This window comes from Columba livia, chromosome 8 (assembly GCF_036013475.1).
Source record: "Columba livia isolate bColLiv1 breed racing homer chromosome 8, bColLiv1.pat.W.v2, whole genome shotgun sequence".
NCBI classification, from domain to species: Eukaryota; Metazoa; Chordata; class Aves; order Columbiformes; family Columbidae; genus Columba; species Columba livia.
The window spans coordinates 14,832,451-14,849,083 of record NC_088609.1 but is presented as its reverse complement, the minus strand read 5'-3'; the positions used below and the strand labels follow the sequence as shown (position 1 = coordinate 14,849,083).

Sequence of the window (16,633 nt, the reverse complement as noted above, 5' to 3'; positions counted from 1 at the left end):
GAATGGGATTTACCAGAAAGATCATCTGTAAAATAGGAGAAATAATAATTGAAATAAAACTTTCCTATTAATACTCTTGTACTTTGTAGAATACTACAAATGATGCATAGAAATGAAACGTGCCTTGTGAAAAACAGTCCTGTTGAAGAAACTTTTATGCAGAAACTACTCTGTCTTTGTGGAAGAAAGTTAGTGGGTCTGCCATGAGTTGAAATGGTTGGAGATTAGCACCTCCAAGCATGATGGGCTTGTGGATTTAGTAATCTCCTCTGTCAAGGGTCTGAAGGAAGAGCATGAGAAGGTGTTCCTGATACAAGGAACGACTGAATGAGTCATGCCAAAGAGGAAAGAAAACAAGTACAGGTGTGAAGGGAGGCAGGGGCAGCATAGGGAGTGCATGGAATAAAATACAGAGAAGGAAAAAAGGTATAAGGAGGAACTTAAATTAAATGTAGGAGGCATGAAGATACCTGCGAATTAAGTCTCTAATGGAGCGATGCCCTTGTGCTTGTCCAGAAAGGAAATTGTTGCAATGGTGGCTTCAGATGATGCTAACACACCCAGGATAGTTGCTTTTGTTGTGAGCTTATTGATTATGCATATATACACTTGTAGATACCTTTACCTGCCCCTACACACAAATACTCAAGGATATTTATCACCCTGCTCTGTTGCCAGTCTTATTTTTAGAAGGACAACTTACTGGCCAGTCAGGACTTGGGTACCGAGTGTGAGACTCACAGTTTCAGCATATCATGCATTTGCAGGACAGTGCAGCTGCTTCTCCTGCTCCTAGACCCAGTGTGCCAGACATCTGGCTGGCAAGCTTTGAATTCGAGTGGCTTTTTGCATGACCTCATGGAAAAGGATCCCTCCACCCCGTCTGGCTAAACAGCACATTGCCCAATTCTGTCCTCTCTCTGAAACACCTTTTACAAACTAGGTGAAACAAATGTGGGAGGCTGAGAGCTGGCTGGTTCTTTGCCGTGATACGGCACACGCTGGCACACCCTGGCTCATGTTGTTGTTACCTCATCGCCATCCTTGATGAACTCCTTCCGGCAGATGTGGGCCATGATCCCAGCAGCCAGTGCGTCTCCCAGGACATTGATCATTGTTCTAAATCTGTCTCTGAAAAATTAAATAGTAATGGTGAGTTGTTGGCTCTTTGGGTACATGCCTATGCCTTCAACACTGCAGTAATTATAGCTGAGGGCCAGTATGGCTGTTTTTACAAGCTAACAAGTTTGAAATAGTAGTAAGGAGTTTGGCACAGGGCAGTCATGAGTTACTGAGCTGCTCAGTTGGGTTTTCCAGCCTTTTCAGACCTCAGTGCCCTGTGGTGCCACATACTTTAATTTGTAAAGGAGGTAACCAGAGCAGCTGTGTGTCCCTTTACATGCAAATTGATTCAGCACTAAAACGGTTTAACATACCAGATCAAGATTGCATTTATGTTCAAGTTTTTATGTTAAGGTCCAGTATTATGGCCTGATTGGAGGTTTGGTGCTGCAAATGTCTTAATTCAATAAAAGTAGAGGGCAGCCAGTACAACCAGTACCTTTTATTAGTTATCAAGGTCCCAATCTCAGCAACCAAAGTGCTAGCTGAGGTTATTGTACTGTCAGAATGTGCAGAATACAACCAAAATTATTGGGAAGATTGCTAAATAACTACACTCACCAACTAAGCAGCAACTGACCATATTTAAATCATGTTTCTGAAAAAGCTGTGGTTGCTATGGCTTCCACTGATTCTTAAAGATCCTTAATTTTTAGTGATCATCTTTTCCAATTTAAATTAGTATGCTTGACAATACTTTGTGTATATATATATATGGTTTCACTATTTTTCGTTTATAGGTTAATTTCTTCCCTGTTCACACTTTCTACCCACTGTCTAAAAAATAAATCTATTCAAATACACGCTGTAAATACACAAAAGTAAGTGGTTGTCATAGGAAAGTGTTACACTTAAAACAGCTTGGAATCTATTAGTTAAAATTGACGAGATTTCAAATAGACAATATAGCTTTAAGGTCTGAAAGATAGCATGACTTTTCCAAGAAAAACATACACATCTGAAAACTGTGTCATATTAGTAACTTAATTTATAAATGTGGGTTATAAAATGGAGGTTCAGAAATCTCCAGATGTTTGGCTTATTAAAGTCAGTGACAGTCCAATATCAACACTGCCCAGATTTCTGATGCTGTATCTTAATATAGAAAAGAATTGTAACTGTGCTGATTATTTTTTCTGATATTTTAGGCATGTACTCTGTGCATGCAAATATTTATGCAGTTGCTTGCCTAATTAGCTTGAAAATTCCTGCATTAAATGTTATTTGTGTGTACAGTTCTCCAAATTGTACTTGCAATCTCAAGTAACTTCAGCAATAATATTGCACAGCCTACACCTGGCTGTGCTTGTTGACTCCAGGACCCAGTCCTCGCTTGTTTGCTGAATCCATTTTCTAGTTCCTGCTGTTCTGATTTGGGGTTTTGCCTTGAGAAAAATTCCCACTAGGGAAAAATACTGTTACAGCACATATTGATAGTTGTTCCTGCTACACACAGACTCTTTTTTTTCCCTGGTTGGACATTGAATTTCGATTCTTGGAAAGATATTCTGAGTTGTTAATTTTGCACTGTGCAGAGAGTCAGCTGTGGTAGAGAAGCAGCTGTATGGACAGAGCTCGAGAGTGTGCACTCCCTTGGGGCTCTGATGAGCATCTCTTCTGAAGACAGAATGTTTCTGAGGAAACTGCACCACACTGAAGCTCCTAAGGAAACTGATTGCCCAGCACATTGCTTGACCAGCTCTATTTCGTGTCTGTGTGTGTAGGTGGCAGTCTGCACTGCCCGTGAGGAGAACCACAGTACACATCACTGACATTTCTCCTCTAAGAGGCCAGCCTGCTGCTAGTGGCATTTCTTTCAGTGCAAATGCATGAGTCAGGTGTTGCAGTGGGATTTTAGCTTTAGATGGTATTATTAAAGATGCAAAATTAAAGGTGCAAAACTTTTACCTTGTGTTTCATAAATTAGCTGAGAAACATTTTTATTTCCTTCTTTATATCTCTAGACACTAACTAAAGGTATGAAGTTCACACATGTTATGGCTACCTAAATGAGTTGTAATCCCTGCAGTGCATTGTAATGGGCATTTCAGCCTCGTGAGATCATCTAACCAGCTTTCTTTTAGCATTCTTCATACTCCAGTACTTCCAAAAGTAATATTGAAAGTATTCATCATGTCAACCATGTTGACACTTTGCATCTGCAGGCTCTTGAAATGACCAAGTGCTGAAATATAGAAATATACTTTTTGTATGAAAGGTCATTTGCAACAGGCAGAAAATTGGGTCTGTTCCTTGCTCACTTCTTGATACCATCTGGAATCATAGCCTGAAAAAGTTTTTTGTCTGTTGTTTTCAAAAGCTTTGTTAGACAAAAAGAAGCGTAATTCCCATATATGCTGGAAGACTTACTGGAAAAACAATGAAATGTTGATGTTGCAAGAGCTGGGCAAAACCTGAGCAATATAGAGGGAAAAGGCTTTTGTAACACAGCTTAAAATACTTTGATTTTATTGTACTTCGTTAACTATTTAGCCTCAGTGACTAGCATTAGAAAGGCTGCTTTATTAAAATCTGAACTGTCACTCCCAAGTTTAAGTGCATGCAGCAGATATTATTTATGCTTCACAGAGGAGTATTCCTGATGTTCCTAAAATAAAATGTGTTAAAATGTGCATACAACACAACTTTCATGACTCCTATTATTAATAATAATATTCTATTGCACTGAACAAGAAAGTAAATAATTTCTTCTCACAATTCCTTGTACAAAAAATCAGTGGCTTAAAATTGAATAAAATAGGATATCTAATAGACTTGTAATATATTTTTACCAGGAACCTTGATGTAATGAAACTCCACTGTATTAACAGAGATATATTTTATATAAATTAAATAAAAAATAACTTGGAGTGTTTCCTTATGGATACATACGCTAGTTTTGTAGTTAATGGAAATGCTAATGAGCTAGGGCCCTGTATTTGATGATTCACCATCCTACACTGTTCAAAATGGTTTGGTTGATTTACGGACATTTACATACAAGTTAAGAGTTCAAATAAACCACTCCTTATGAATTTTTAAAGTGGCTCTTCTCAACGGGTGACAAGAATCTCTCATATTCTAGGTGTGTTAAGTTGTAGCCTCTGCCTCTGCCGTTAAATCCTCCGTGATTAGAGATGCAGCAAAGTAACATCTACAGAATGGCTGTGCTTGCAAAATGTGGCTCCGCGTAGGGAGCTACAAATTGCTGCTGCCTGTTGAGCACTGAAATGCAGAATTGCATCAGGATCCCTGAGAAAATGAAGACATGATTAATCCTAACACAGTGTGTTGCAAATATGACGTTCAGGTGGATTGTATCATGGTTCTAGTTACAGCAGTAGTAGCTATATACAGCACAAACCATTCTTGTACTGTTTTCATGGCTATTTCAGGCAGAGTTTTTAAAGTTCATTCTTAAGTTTTCCTGTGATCTGACTTAAGGTAGTTACCTTGGTCTACTTCTGCATGCATCCTCCCTCCCTGTGAATGTGAAGAACAATCACTGTCCTCTTCAGGACAGTATTATCTATACCGGAAAATGCTGTGGTGACCTTTCAGCCTGCTGTGGTTTTAGACTAAACAAACTCCACTTCTTCAGTCTTTCCACATAGGTCATATTGCCCAAGTCTCATCTAGACTCTCCCTCATTTGGCTATGTCTTTTCTCAATATAATGCCCACTTCAGCAGAGTATTTAATCTGAGGCCACATCAGCACCATTTCAAGCAAAATAATTACTTCCCATTACTTTTATGCATATTTGTAGAATTATACTATACCCCTGGAGACCATTTGCCTTTTTAGCAATGTTGCCACACTGGAAACCTCAAAAGCTCAATGTTACTTACAGTGCCCAGTCGACGGCAATAATCAACGTGATGTCATCTGTTGGGAGCCCAACTGAGGTCAGAACAATGACCATCGTTACCAGACCAGCTTGCGGGATACCTGCAGCACCTATGCTGGCGGCTGTGGCTGTGATACTTGAACAAAGAAAGAAAGGAATAAGCTTTACCAGTGATGGGCTGCTCTGCAAGAAACCACACCATGTTTCTACAGGAGCTTTCCTAAACCATAATCCTTTGTACACAAGCCACTGCACAGAAGTGCCAGCATTTTGTGGAGAGAAGCCAGGTCAGAGAGCAAGAACAGGCCAAACTGTCTGCCCAGCACTAAATTCTCACCCATGCAGCCTTGGCACTGGTGGGGCAGTTCTGTTATCTCTTAATATCACAAGGGCAGAGAAAGAGGGGCAGCCAGGCTGTGCCTTCCTGAGTTCTGTCATCTCCTTGTGGGTGATGGCATCACGCAGCACCGTGTGCCATGGATCTGCCAGCGCTCCTCATCGCTGCTTCCCCTTGGCAGCAGAGCTCCCAGCAGACATCTCTGAGTCACCATCGGCAGCTCCCGTGCCAGGCGAATCCACAGCTGGCTGCAGCCAGGGCCTGTCATGTCAATCCCTCACAAAGAGGCTGGGCCAAGGGTGAAGTCCTTGCATAGCACACAGCTTTGCATACTTGGATCTAAATATGAAGCAAGTGTGAATGTGACTGTACCTCTTGAGTTTCTGGGAAGTATTTTTACTTGACCTTCATGCCATTGTTTCAGCCAGGCAAGCAGAAATGAATGGGAGAGCAGGGCAAAAGTGGACCTGGCGGGCTTAACATTTTTTTCATAGTGCTATTTTTAGGGGAGGGATTTAATTCCTTTTTTCCAGGAGCAAAAGTGACTGGATATATTCATTTCCCCCCATTTGGCCACTTCCAAGAGCTAGGCTATCCAGCAGAAAGACAAAAAACGAATGTTGACAATGGTAAACGGATGACATAAAGCATATACACCAATAATCCACTGCATTCAACCATCCAGAATTTCAGAGCTTTTGGCAAACATTTAAGCCTCATCAGCCTCTTATGATGGAAAATGAGGGTAACAGTATTCACCCGTATGGAAACTGAGACACAGAGATATCCAGTATCTTGCTGACAGCTATGCAGTGTACCAGTAGAGCAACACCAGTATTTATAACTAGGGCCCTTTCCTGCAATAAAAAAATATATTTGCATGTGTGTGTGATGGGGAATAAGAAAGATTTTAAACTACATTTTGAAAAAGTTAGCTTGTGTAGCATCCTAATAGCATTGTAATAAGCAGCATATAGATAGAAAGGAAGGGACAAAAGCTCAGTAATTGAATAAGAGATTTATATAATGAACATTAAAAAGCTCTGCAGTTAGTGGTCCAGACTGGCTGGCTGATTAGGACTGCTTCTGCCTGCTAAGACAGTTCAGGCCACAAAGTTTCATAACATAATAGGGAGCAAAAATGTTTAACTAAGATTATACAGGCAACCTGCTATTCCATTGATTTTTTAACTTAATGTAGATGCTGCTTCTATTAATAAGCTAAAATGATGGGAATAGGATCTTTATTATATTTTTGTGCTCCAACTAGGTTTGTATAACCACATTGACATAAACTGTCAACCTGGATTTTACAAATCAGGAGCAAAGCAGACTGATCATTTTCCAACCATTTTTTTCCGTCTGGCAAAAATATCGTGGCACTCAGAAATATTTGAATTTCAAATCTCTGGATCCTAAAGTACCAAGATCTGGGGCAAGTTTGACCCATAGGATACAGTTAGAATTTGGCTTCAGATATTCAGTCAGTCAGTCTTTTTATTTCTTTTTGTTGCTTGGATTTTCCCAATCTTAATTTGTATTTTCCTTCTATTGTCTTTACTTATGTCTGCTTCTTATATACTAGCACTTAATATAGGCAGAGAAAACAGAGACATAAAATAGCGTTCAGCAAAGAGAAGTTAGAACTTACCTAATACCCACTTGCCATCACTCTCCTTTTCCTTATTTTTTCAAGTCATCATTCTCTGCTTCAAGGTGTATGTAATATCTGCCCATGCTCTGGGCTGTACTTTGAGACCACATTCTAAAAACATCCCTGAATTCAAAATCACAGAAGCCTAAATTTTAGCACAGGGTCATTCCAATAGTTTCCAGAGGGAGAGACAGCCTGAAGCAAGAGCTCATATGGGCATGATTTATTTCTTCTGCTTCTCGTCTCCCCAGATGTTGCCAGAAGCCCGTCAGCAAACCCCAGCTGTCACCTGGGGTTAGTTTCAGTACTCTCCTCGTCTTGTGAAGATTTAAAAGTCCAGCAGAACATGGGCAAGGCCCGGCAGTGTAAACAGGGCAGTGATGATCTCCCTGGGTGGGTAGGTAAGCAGATCTCAAATATGTTGCACAAGGCCCTAGCTAAGAGGAATGTTTTTTCTAATCATTAGTTCCCTGCTGGAAACCTGCAGGTTTCAGTCCCTGAGGCATTCTTTGGCAGCCACTGGAGTCATTCTGGCAGTAATTGTTTAGTTGGATCTTCTAGTCTTTTGGATCCATTAACAGTCCTTTCAAGGATGGAGTATGCAGCTCTAGCAATCTCTGCCCACTGAGAGCATGGTTGTTTATCCAGTTTTCTGCTTTAACAAGCAGCAGAGAAGATAATTTTTAAAAAAATCTCAGTGATATGACATCTTCATGAAAACCTGCCCTGACAGTAGCATCTGTCCTCCTTCCCTCTTCCCCCACTCCTCAAAGGTTTGACAAAAAGCTTCCTAGCACACACTATTCCCTGTTATCTGATACAGGACTTCAGTTTTGTAGTTTTCTAACCTTTTCCTCTCATGTAAAGATGCAAACCAGGGTTAAAGTTGAAAACAGTTCTGACATTTAAAATCATGTTTTAAACACCAATAATAATAGTAAAATATTCCAGTCCTAGTAAATGATAAATGAAGTGCCAAACAGTGAAAATTAGACAGTTATCCTCAAACAGAAACACGTTTCCTGGTGCCCACATGCTTATGTTGAATGGTACCAATACAATTTCCTTTTGCACAATCTGTGACCACTACATTACTTAAAAATAACCATCCCATGAGGAATGGATCCTTTGATAACAGCACAGATGTGTTTCCTTTTGATCAGTGCTACATACGAGAATCCTAAGATGTGTCAGATGCAACAAGACAAGCGATTCGCAGCTTGTGGAATTTGAGGTTTATACCTTATAGTGATAATCTGCCCAAAGTCCAGCTCGTAGTTGTTCACTTGTGCAATGAAGATGGCAGCGACCGCTTCATAGAGAGCTGTCCCATCCATGTTGATGGTGGCTCCCACCGGCAGCACAAACCTCGCGATCCTCCTGTCCACGTGGTTGTTCTCCAACAAGCACTTGAAAGTGATAGGCAGTGTGGCTGAGCTGCAAAACAGCACAGAGAAGCACACATTGACTTGTTCTTATTTCTGGGGAACAGAGTGAATTGTAGCAAACCTTCTCCAGGCAGGGTGAGTTTTACAGTAACCATCGAAGCTCTGCTTCTCATTCCTTGGTCTGCACATGTAACTCACTTGCCCTGTAACTCACTCTGCTTGAGTGGGCATAAAGACAGTTACACGTATAAATAGTAGAGTTAGTGCAAATTTTGCTTCCCCAAAATGAAAAATGTTGTTCTCTCTTTCCCTCATTCTGAAGAAAAGAGACAGAAATCCTGCAGAGTGAGTATCGAACATTTAAATGCAAAACAGAGGAAACACCCTGTGCAGCTTGTTAGTAAAATCTCTGGAAACTGTTGTGCACTCATCGTTTCTAAAAAAGTTTCCTTCTAAGCCTTCTGAACTAGAAATCAATTTTTAAACAGCAAGAGTAACCATAAACCAAGGAAAGGTATAAAGCAAGGAAGGCTCTTAACTCGCTGTAAGGAAATGGTAGAGAAATGCCCTTACAGATCATTCCAGTTCTCACTGCATATTGACAGTAATTAGATGACCAGTTTAGGTGACGAATTACAGTGGTAGTGAGAGCTCACAAGAGATTGGAATGCTGCTGGGGTATATTCATTCTGGCAGTTCTAATATTTAATCAATACTTACTTTGAAAAGCAAACACAGCAAAACATAACCCCCCAAACTGCACATTAGATGTCATTTCTCTCTTGGGCATGCCTATCATTTTTTACACATTTGTGAATAACTGAAATTCTGTCTTGTTTACCATAAAATGTTCATAAAATAAAAGGGTGAGGCTGGGTCTCACAGATGATGTAGAACTGAACCCACTGGTGTAGCTATAACTGGGAGCAAACCCCCGCAGTAACACTTCTAGATGTTCTTAACTACAAGCATGGCCAGGAAGCAATTATAAACTTATTATTCATTGCCTCCCTCTGCTGCAGCTACTTCAGTCGTGGAAAGTTACTTGTTTAAAAAGACAGTCTTTTCTTGGCCATTTGCCTTTTGTGCCACAAAACCCTGTCTAATTTCTTTGTTGGAAGAAGAGGAGAAAAAGGTAATCTTACAAGTCCATTTCCACCTTGCCCATGCTTTGACATACCAGAATTTTACAACTAAATGTGCAAATTTTAACTGACCAACATCTTCAGATTTGGCTGAGATGTGACAAAGATTGTGGAAACCAATCCCATCATAACAATGGCGCAACCAGTAAAATCTATATCTATTTCCACTGTTGTAAATGGAACATATGACACTGTTTTTGCAAAAATTCAACTTTTAAGTGTGTACATTTTCTCAGGGAGTCAGGTGTTGCTTTCATTTGAATTTTGTGCTGTTAGAAGTAACATTTCTAGGGCACATAACTAGATGCTGGTTTTGTTGTTTATGAAATATTATAATAAAAAATAAAATGGGCAAAATGTAAGTGCAATGGTGATGAAAAACATTGTGCAAGATATTGAAAGGAAGCAAATTTCCAGGTCACAGATTCTTGTACCTTCTTAGCACAGGCAACTACTACATACAGACTCACTCAATTTTATGAGACCACACCTTAGAGCTTCTAGACTGTTTGTCCTAACTATTCCTACTGAATGGCTTTCCAGAACTCACTGTTCAGATGAGAAATTTAATTTATCATCTAGATGTACTCTTTTCAATTTACACTAGATCTGTTTTATATGTTTCATGTGTTTCTCCTTGCCCAAATAAGTCCAGTTGTTGCTTGTCAAAAATTGGTTTTGTCCCCTCTCAGCCTGGATTGATACAATCAGACTTCTTAAAATATTCTCTTAGAAAATTGCTACTTCACATCCCTTATTACCCTTTCAGCACCTGAATAGAGGTGACAAAAATTATGTGGAGTATCCAAGAGGTTGTCTTGTTCAGTTATGGTTCATATTTACTCATCTGGCATGTATCAGAAAATATGTGTCTTATGTAAGGCTTTAGCTGTTGCTGACTTAGAGGTGGCAATAAAAAAAAAAACAAACAATATTCGTACCGTCATTTTTGAGTCATATTAATTTCAATGGCTGAAGAAAAACATTCTCAAATAAATAATTCCAGTTAAATTAAGTTTGTTTTCTTGAAAGCTGCTTTATCTAGTGTTAAACACTGGAGCAGTAACATGAAAGCCTTACATGTAACATTTATTCGGAGGAAAAAATACTCTAAAGCACTGATCTTAATCTGTTAAGTCTTTTAAAAACTGTCCTAAAGCCTTCAGCAAAGAGGAGAGGCATCTTCTCCCAGCACTACCTCTAACAATTAAAAACAAATTTTTAGAGTCTTATTTCAATTTTGGGATAAAATGCTGCAGCTGCAGAGACTGAGCATAAGCTAATGCTGGATCAGGCCAAGCTCTTACTAGTGTGAGCCACAAAGACAGCTAGTCACGGTGGAGCAACAGCTGTTCAGCCTGCTCTGTTTATCTTATCGTTCAAATGCATTTTGATATTTGCTCCAAAAAATCAACAAACTGATCTCATCTCCCTTTTGCTAAATCTGCCTTTAATTTACACTGTGCAATAGCCAAGATCTGTGTGTTTCATAAGCAGCAAACCCTTTGAAAAACTCATGCTTTATCGTTTGTCTTCAGAAAAGATGAAAATTGCTTCTTTTGATGGGGTGTACCTCTGAGAAGATGCTGTTTTAATTCATTAATGATATGGAGAGATGACCTAGAAAAATAAAATTCTCTCTTGCCATTGGAATGAGGAAAGCTAAAACCAAGAGGAATTTTGCCTGTAGGCCCCATGCTGCTTTTTCAGTACAGAAGTGACAAGATCAGGGGCAATGTGGGGAGAAGATCCTGGCAGGGCAGGGTGCACAGTAACAGCACATGCTGTACACACCTTCCCAGTGGAGCAAAGAGGAGCTGTGTACATCGCTGTGGACGCCTGTTGGCAAATCCAGCTCGTACTGGAGCCAAGGGTTTGGCGTCAGGGGCTGGCTGGCCAGGGAGCGGGTGCAGGACTTGGTGCTGGTTGTAGGGATTGAGTTCATTGTGTCCTACATGGTGCACCAAAATAATATGAGATGTCCTCCTTCTCTGTCACTGCCTCTCCAGTAATGTCTGTGCAAACCAAAATATTGTTGTGACTGGGATTTCTGGAGAAATATAAGCGGACTGAGAATGGGGTGCAGAACCTCTCTCCAAAGGGAAATGTGTTGAAATAATGTTCAGATTCAATAAAATCATTGCCATGAGACAGCTGTTTAGCGGCTTTCATATTCCCTTGTGTTACATTCTTGGGTTTTGCATGTGGTATTGTTTTTGATTCTTGCAGTTCTACTTTTAGCTAGGGAAGAAAGCTTTCCACAGGTGCAGACTAGCTGGAATGAGTATCAGGACATTGATTTGTGATTTTCTTTCTGTCTTTAGATGTAGACATGAACTGACACAGAAACATCTCCAAGAAACACATTGGTACATTTTAAATCAACTCTTTGTTCTCCTCTAGGATGATCTGAAAATCCAATACCTACATTATGAGTGTTATATAATGCCCCTGTGGCAAGCATTATTTAACCAAATACAGATGTGTTGACTGTCAGGAGAAGCAGCTCTCCTGTCCAGCCCCAACTATTTGTGCATGTTCTTTTGGCAACAGCTCAGTTATGTGCAGTATCCATTCCTTTCAGTGTAACGAAGGTGAAAAGTTCAGCTATCTCAACACAAGGCACTGCTATTTGAGCAGAAATTGTTTAAAAACCACGTTGGGCCTGTATTGGTTTTGCAACATATACATGCTGTTAAGAAGGGACAAACGGAGCTAAAGCCATCAAACACATCCAAGCCCCAAATCTGTATGTTCAGAACCTTTCCTCAGGACTCACCTTAACTTTGGTGGTACAGCTTCTGACAATAAAGATACTAAATCTTGTAACAAGTCCTGCTGGTGATTCTGGACAGGTTGAACTGCCAGCTGGTGCCAGAGCTCTGTTCCCAAACTACACCCTCTCTGGGCCTATAAATATGTAATTATTCCTTGCACAGTGGAAGGCAAAAGAGCACTGTTGTGAAGTATTCAATATCCCCGGGAGAGGGGCTCTCCCCTGGGAGTCGGGGCTCAGGAGAGTCACAGGCAGGACAGGCTTAAGGGAAAGCTGAATTCCCCATTATTTCCCACTGTCAGTGGGCACTCCCACATCAGCTTGGGGTAAGAAAACCTCAGGTAAAGATCAGTTTGCCTGGAAGAGACTCGGCAGGGAGAGACACCGCTTTCTCATCAGTTCTGTAGGTGGAGATTTTTTCTTTTCGTCCATGCCTGATGGCTTCCCAGCTCTCCTTACCACGCTGGCTTTGGGGGCTCTTTCCTAGGAGCCCAACTCTCCCAATGAGGAGCTGAGTTCCAAGATGAACCACAGGCAGCCTATGTGGCTGGGAGTTGCCTGCAAGTTAAACTTCACAATGACGATCCCTGTGATCTGCAGGTCTTTTTTAAAAGAGCCAGCTTGCACTTGCTAGGGAGCATGCATGTTCTTTCCTAATGCTTCCACAAGTAAATGAGAGAAAAATAACTAATCTAAAAATTCTCAAACCAACCAGTGTTGGACTTTCTCCAACTTAGACACTCATGTAGAACAGGGAATCAAACTCCTGCATCCCTTTGAAGATCTGGTTGTGTATTTTGGTGACTACATATCATGTCTGACTTGTTTTATCACTATGATTGGTCATACTGGCATTGGAACATTTCTAACCCTGAAATATACCACAAGCAGCCTGGACCTGAATATATATTATGAACTGCAAAGAGGGCACTTCATGATTGTAAGGTGGCTCAACACTCTCATAGCTAGAGACCGAGTAGGAAGATTAGATCCAATGAAGAAACAATAAACTTCCTTGACAGAAATGGGAAATCACTATTTAAAAAAGCAGGCCCTGCAAGTTTTCAGACTAGTAAATTGGTTATAAAATCAAAATGCAATGCTGATGCAAAGTAAAGAAAATTAAGAAAAATAATCTGCTTTTTAAAATGGTGGAATATGTGTTGATCTTTTAAGCCTTGATTAAACTTCCCTTGATAAGTTACCTACACTGGAGAAAAGGTTGGTTGCTTTTGTTAATCATTAACACAAAGGAAGAGAAAAGGACAAACTCTTCTATAAATGCTAAAGGTAAAATGAGGAACAAAATTTTTTCAAAATTCAGATTAGAGTTTTAAGAAAAATTATTTTTTTCTAAAAAAAGGGAATTACTGCAATGGCACAGATTAAAAAACCCTGAGTTGTCAGCAACAGAGTTCTTCAGAAACAGAATTCTCAGAGAAGCAGGGCAGATAGTCAAGTGTGTCAAATGTGAACCTGATGAGCCTGTTCCAACATCAACATCTTTGCAAAATTAGCATCTCACTTGAATCTGGGGATGTGACGACATCTCAAACTACGAACTTTTTATGTTCTAATAAAAAAGCTTGCCTTAATTATTTAAGCCTAATTAGAGTTTAAAACACCACCCAGAACATATTTATTTCTTGACTCTGTATGTCACAGTATGTTGCTCTCCATAGGCTGGTTTGGAGCAAACTGATATATATGAAAACACCTTGTAAAACGAAGCATAGTGGAAAGCAAATACCTTCCAAACGTGCTGAAATAATCACTACCTCCTCTCCTCTCTTTTAATTCCTATACATTCCTTCTCCTGTGCTCACTCCTGCCCTAACCACTGTATGTATATTCATGAGAGAAACAGCCATCTGCACTTGACCTTCCTGCCCCAAATCGCCTTCTCAGACCTCACTAGAACTATAATGAGCCTAATCAGGCCAAAGGGCTGGGGATAAAAATTTTAGGCTCTTTTCACAAGTCTAGCACAGCTCTAGTACAACTGAAGTTTTCTCTTTTTCATTGTCCCTTCAGTAAAATAGAGATTATTTCTCTTTTTGTGTTGACAGTAATTACTGCATTGCAAGTAATGTTTTGTAACAAAAACAAGTTTTGCACAAGATTACAGCAAAAATGAATGACATCAACTAATCTGAGTTCAGGAAAGCAGCATTGCTACTTCTCCATGTATTTGTTTACTTGGATAATTTGCAGAAGAGTTCCAGATCTCTGCAAAGTTCACATAATTATTTATCAGTGACGATGCCCTATGCAAAGCCATATGTGCTGATTACATAACAGCCCATATTAGACTATTAAAATAAGTTATTTAAATCAATATTTGTTTGACTGCTTTCCCAGAACTTTTTATCTAGATGTCATTCCTGCCCATTCCTTCTGTAATCCCACCAGTTGCAAATGCACTTCATTTCTAAGTGGGTCACTCTGTTGTAGGAGAGATTACATGAATTCTTCCTCAAGGGAATTGGAAAGATATAGAGAAAAGTAAGATTAGAGGCACAAGGGATAAGAGGCTGGTGCAATACTATTGCCCGAAAGGATATATTAGTCTTCAGAGCTAAACTTTTAGAAATTATTATAAGATGGAAGAATGAATCAGTATTAAGGTATAACTAGATTAAATAGTCATTATTGTTTATTAGAATAAATATTTTTGGGTTAATAAAGCCTTTTAAATTTTTCATTTATAAATATATGTTCCAAATTTATCATTGATTTTGTACTAATTACTAATTCGAAGTCTAAATTAAGTAGACGAAGGTAGATGTTTGTCAGTAGGTGTCATCATTTCAAAATCTGGATAAGAATTCAGTATTTTCCAGTCTCTCTGTAAAATAACAGTAATAACTCTAAAAACCCAAAAGCAAAAATGAGATGAAAGAAAGGTAACTTTTCCTTTTGTTAGCCCTCTTCCTTTACAGTTGGCAGGAGAAATATTAAATGTGCAAGATGTGCTAAATAGACCTATTTACATGGCATTTTCTACTTGTACTGTGGCTTTTACTACAGCATAAGAAGTGCTAGGTATGGCTGCTCTTGTTACTTCAGAGTAAGAAACCTTCAGCCTCTAATGCCATGAAACTGTGTTTTCATGATATCGGCTACACAGAAACGTGATTTTAGTTGTCGTTCTTGTCTCCTCTCCATGCAGGTCTAGTCCAGCCTTTTCAAGAACTTCTCACACACCAGTTTATCTGTGCTGGGAGTCACTTTCACAATCAGTTCACAAGCTGTGTCCCATTTTCACTGTACCAGTGTTCAGCTATGGTTAAAACTCAATGTACATCCTCCCTAAAAAAGATGCAAAAGATTTATTCTTTGAGCAGAACAGCTAAATACTTTCCCACTGCTGGACAATAGTTTGCAACCACAGTCTTAATGCAGCAAGAAACAAGGACTAAGAAGAGTAGAAAGGCTAAAATGTTTCCACATGACTTAACTAGGAGGTTCTCCACTAATAGCAAAAACGAGCTGTGTGTCCCTTGTATATATTAAATTTGTAGAAGCACAATGTTTGTTATTATGAAAGAACACCCTTATTTCCTTTCTAGTCCTCAAGAAAAAAACATTTTTGTCCAATAATTTTTAAACTGAGGGAAGACAATGTGACAAACACTATTGTCAAATGGCTCGCACATAACTTCCAAATGTTGGGAGACACATCTTTCAAAATTACAGCAGTGAACTTGACACAGGCCGTTGTTCAGATACAAATATATCTGCTTCAGTACCGCTGTAGGGTGCTGTTCCTCAGAGAAAGCTGTAGTAAGGATCTAGCAGGTATTTTGTTGCATCTGTCTAGAAACTGTGTGATACCTGGAGGATGTGGCCAGAGCGATGAGCAAGGCTTGAAGAATCCCTCTGATGAAGACAATGGGATTCTTCTTGGTGATAAAGAAGTACATCATTGGCAGAATAAACAGCCCATGCACCACCAGGCCGCAAACCACCGTAATGGCATAGAAACCCAGTTTCTTCCCAATGGCCGAAGGGTCATCCATTTCTAAGATTTTACCAGCAATTAGGAACACAATTCCAAATGGAAAATACCTAAGCAAAAAGAAAGACAGTCGTTATTAGGAGATTGCTCACTTCCACCGAACAATATGAGAGGGGAAATCCATGTGTTATACTTCCAGCAGCAGAGCAGTACCAACTGCCTGTCTGGAACACCTGAGGAGCGTTCCCAAAGCACTGGGCTAAACAATCTTTTGTGTGGGGTACTCCTCAGCACAGCTAAGGTTATGGTGCTGGGCAGGAATGACTTTTAAACGTTTTCGTTCAGAAGGCAGCTCTGATGTTTTAGCTTAAGGCAGGTCATTTGCTGGAGAGAGGGGGAAC

The 16,633-nt window shown here is 39.8% G+C and overlaps 1 protein-coding gene across 1 annotated transcript in view; it reads right to left on the bottom strand.

Moving 5' to 3' along the window:
- SLC1A7 (solute carrier family 1 member 7) overlaps nucleotides 1-16,633 on the bottom strand; it is a 50,711-nt gene that overhangs the window by 2,651 nt on the left and 31,427 nt on the right. Inside the window, exons 8-11 of the mRNA XM_005498872.3 lie at nucleotides 16,109-16,342; nucleotides 8,205-8,399; nucleotides 4,973-5,107; nucleotides 1,032-1,131 (exon numbers count right to left, since the gene is read on the bottom strand). Coding sequence (XP_005498929.1) covers nucleotides 1,032-1,131; nucleotides 4,973-5,107; nucleotides 8,205-8,399; nucleotides 16,109-16,342 — 664 coding nt within the window. The remainder of the gene's footprint in view (nucleotides 1-1,031; nucleotides 1,132-4,972; nucleotides 5,108-8,204; nucleotides 8,400-16,108; nucleotides 16,343-16,633) is intronic.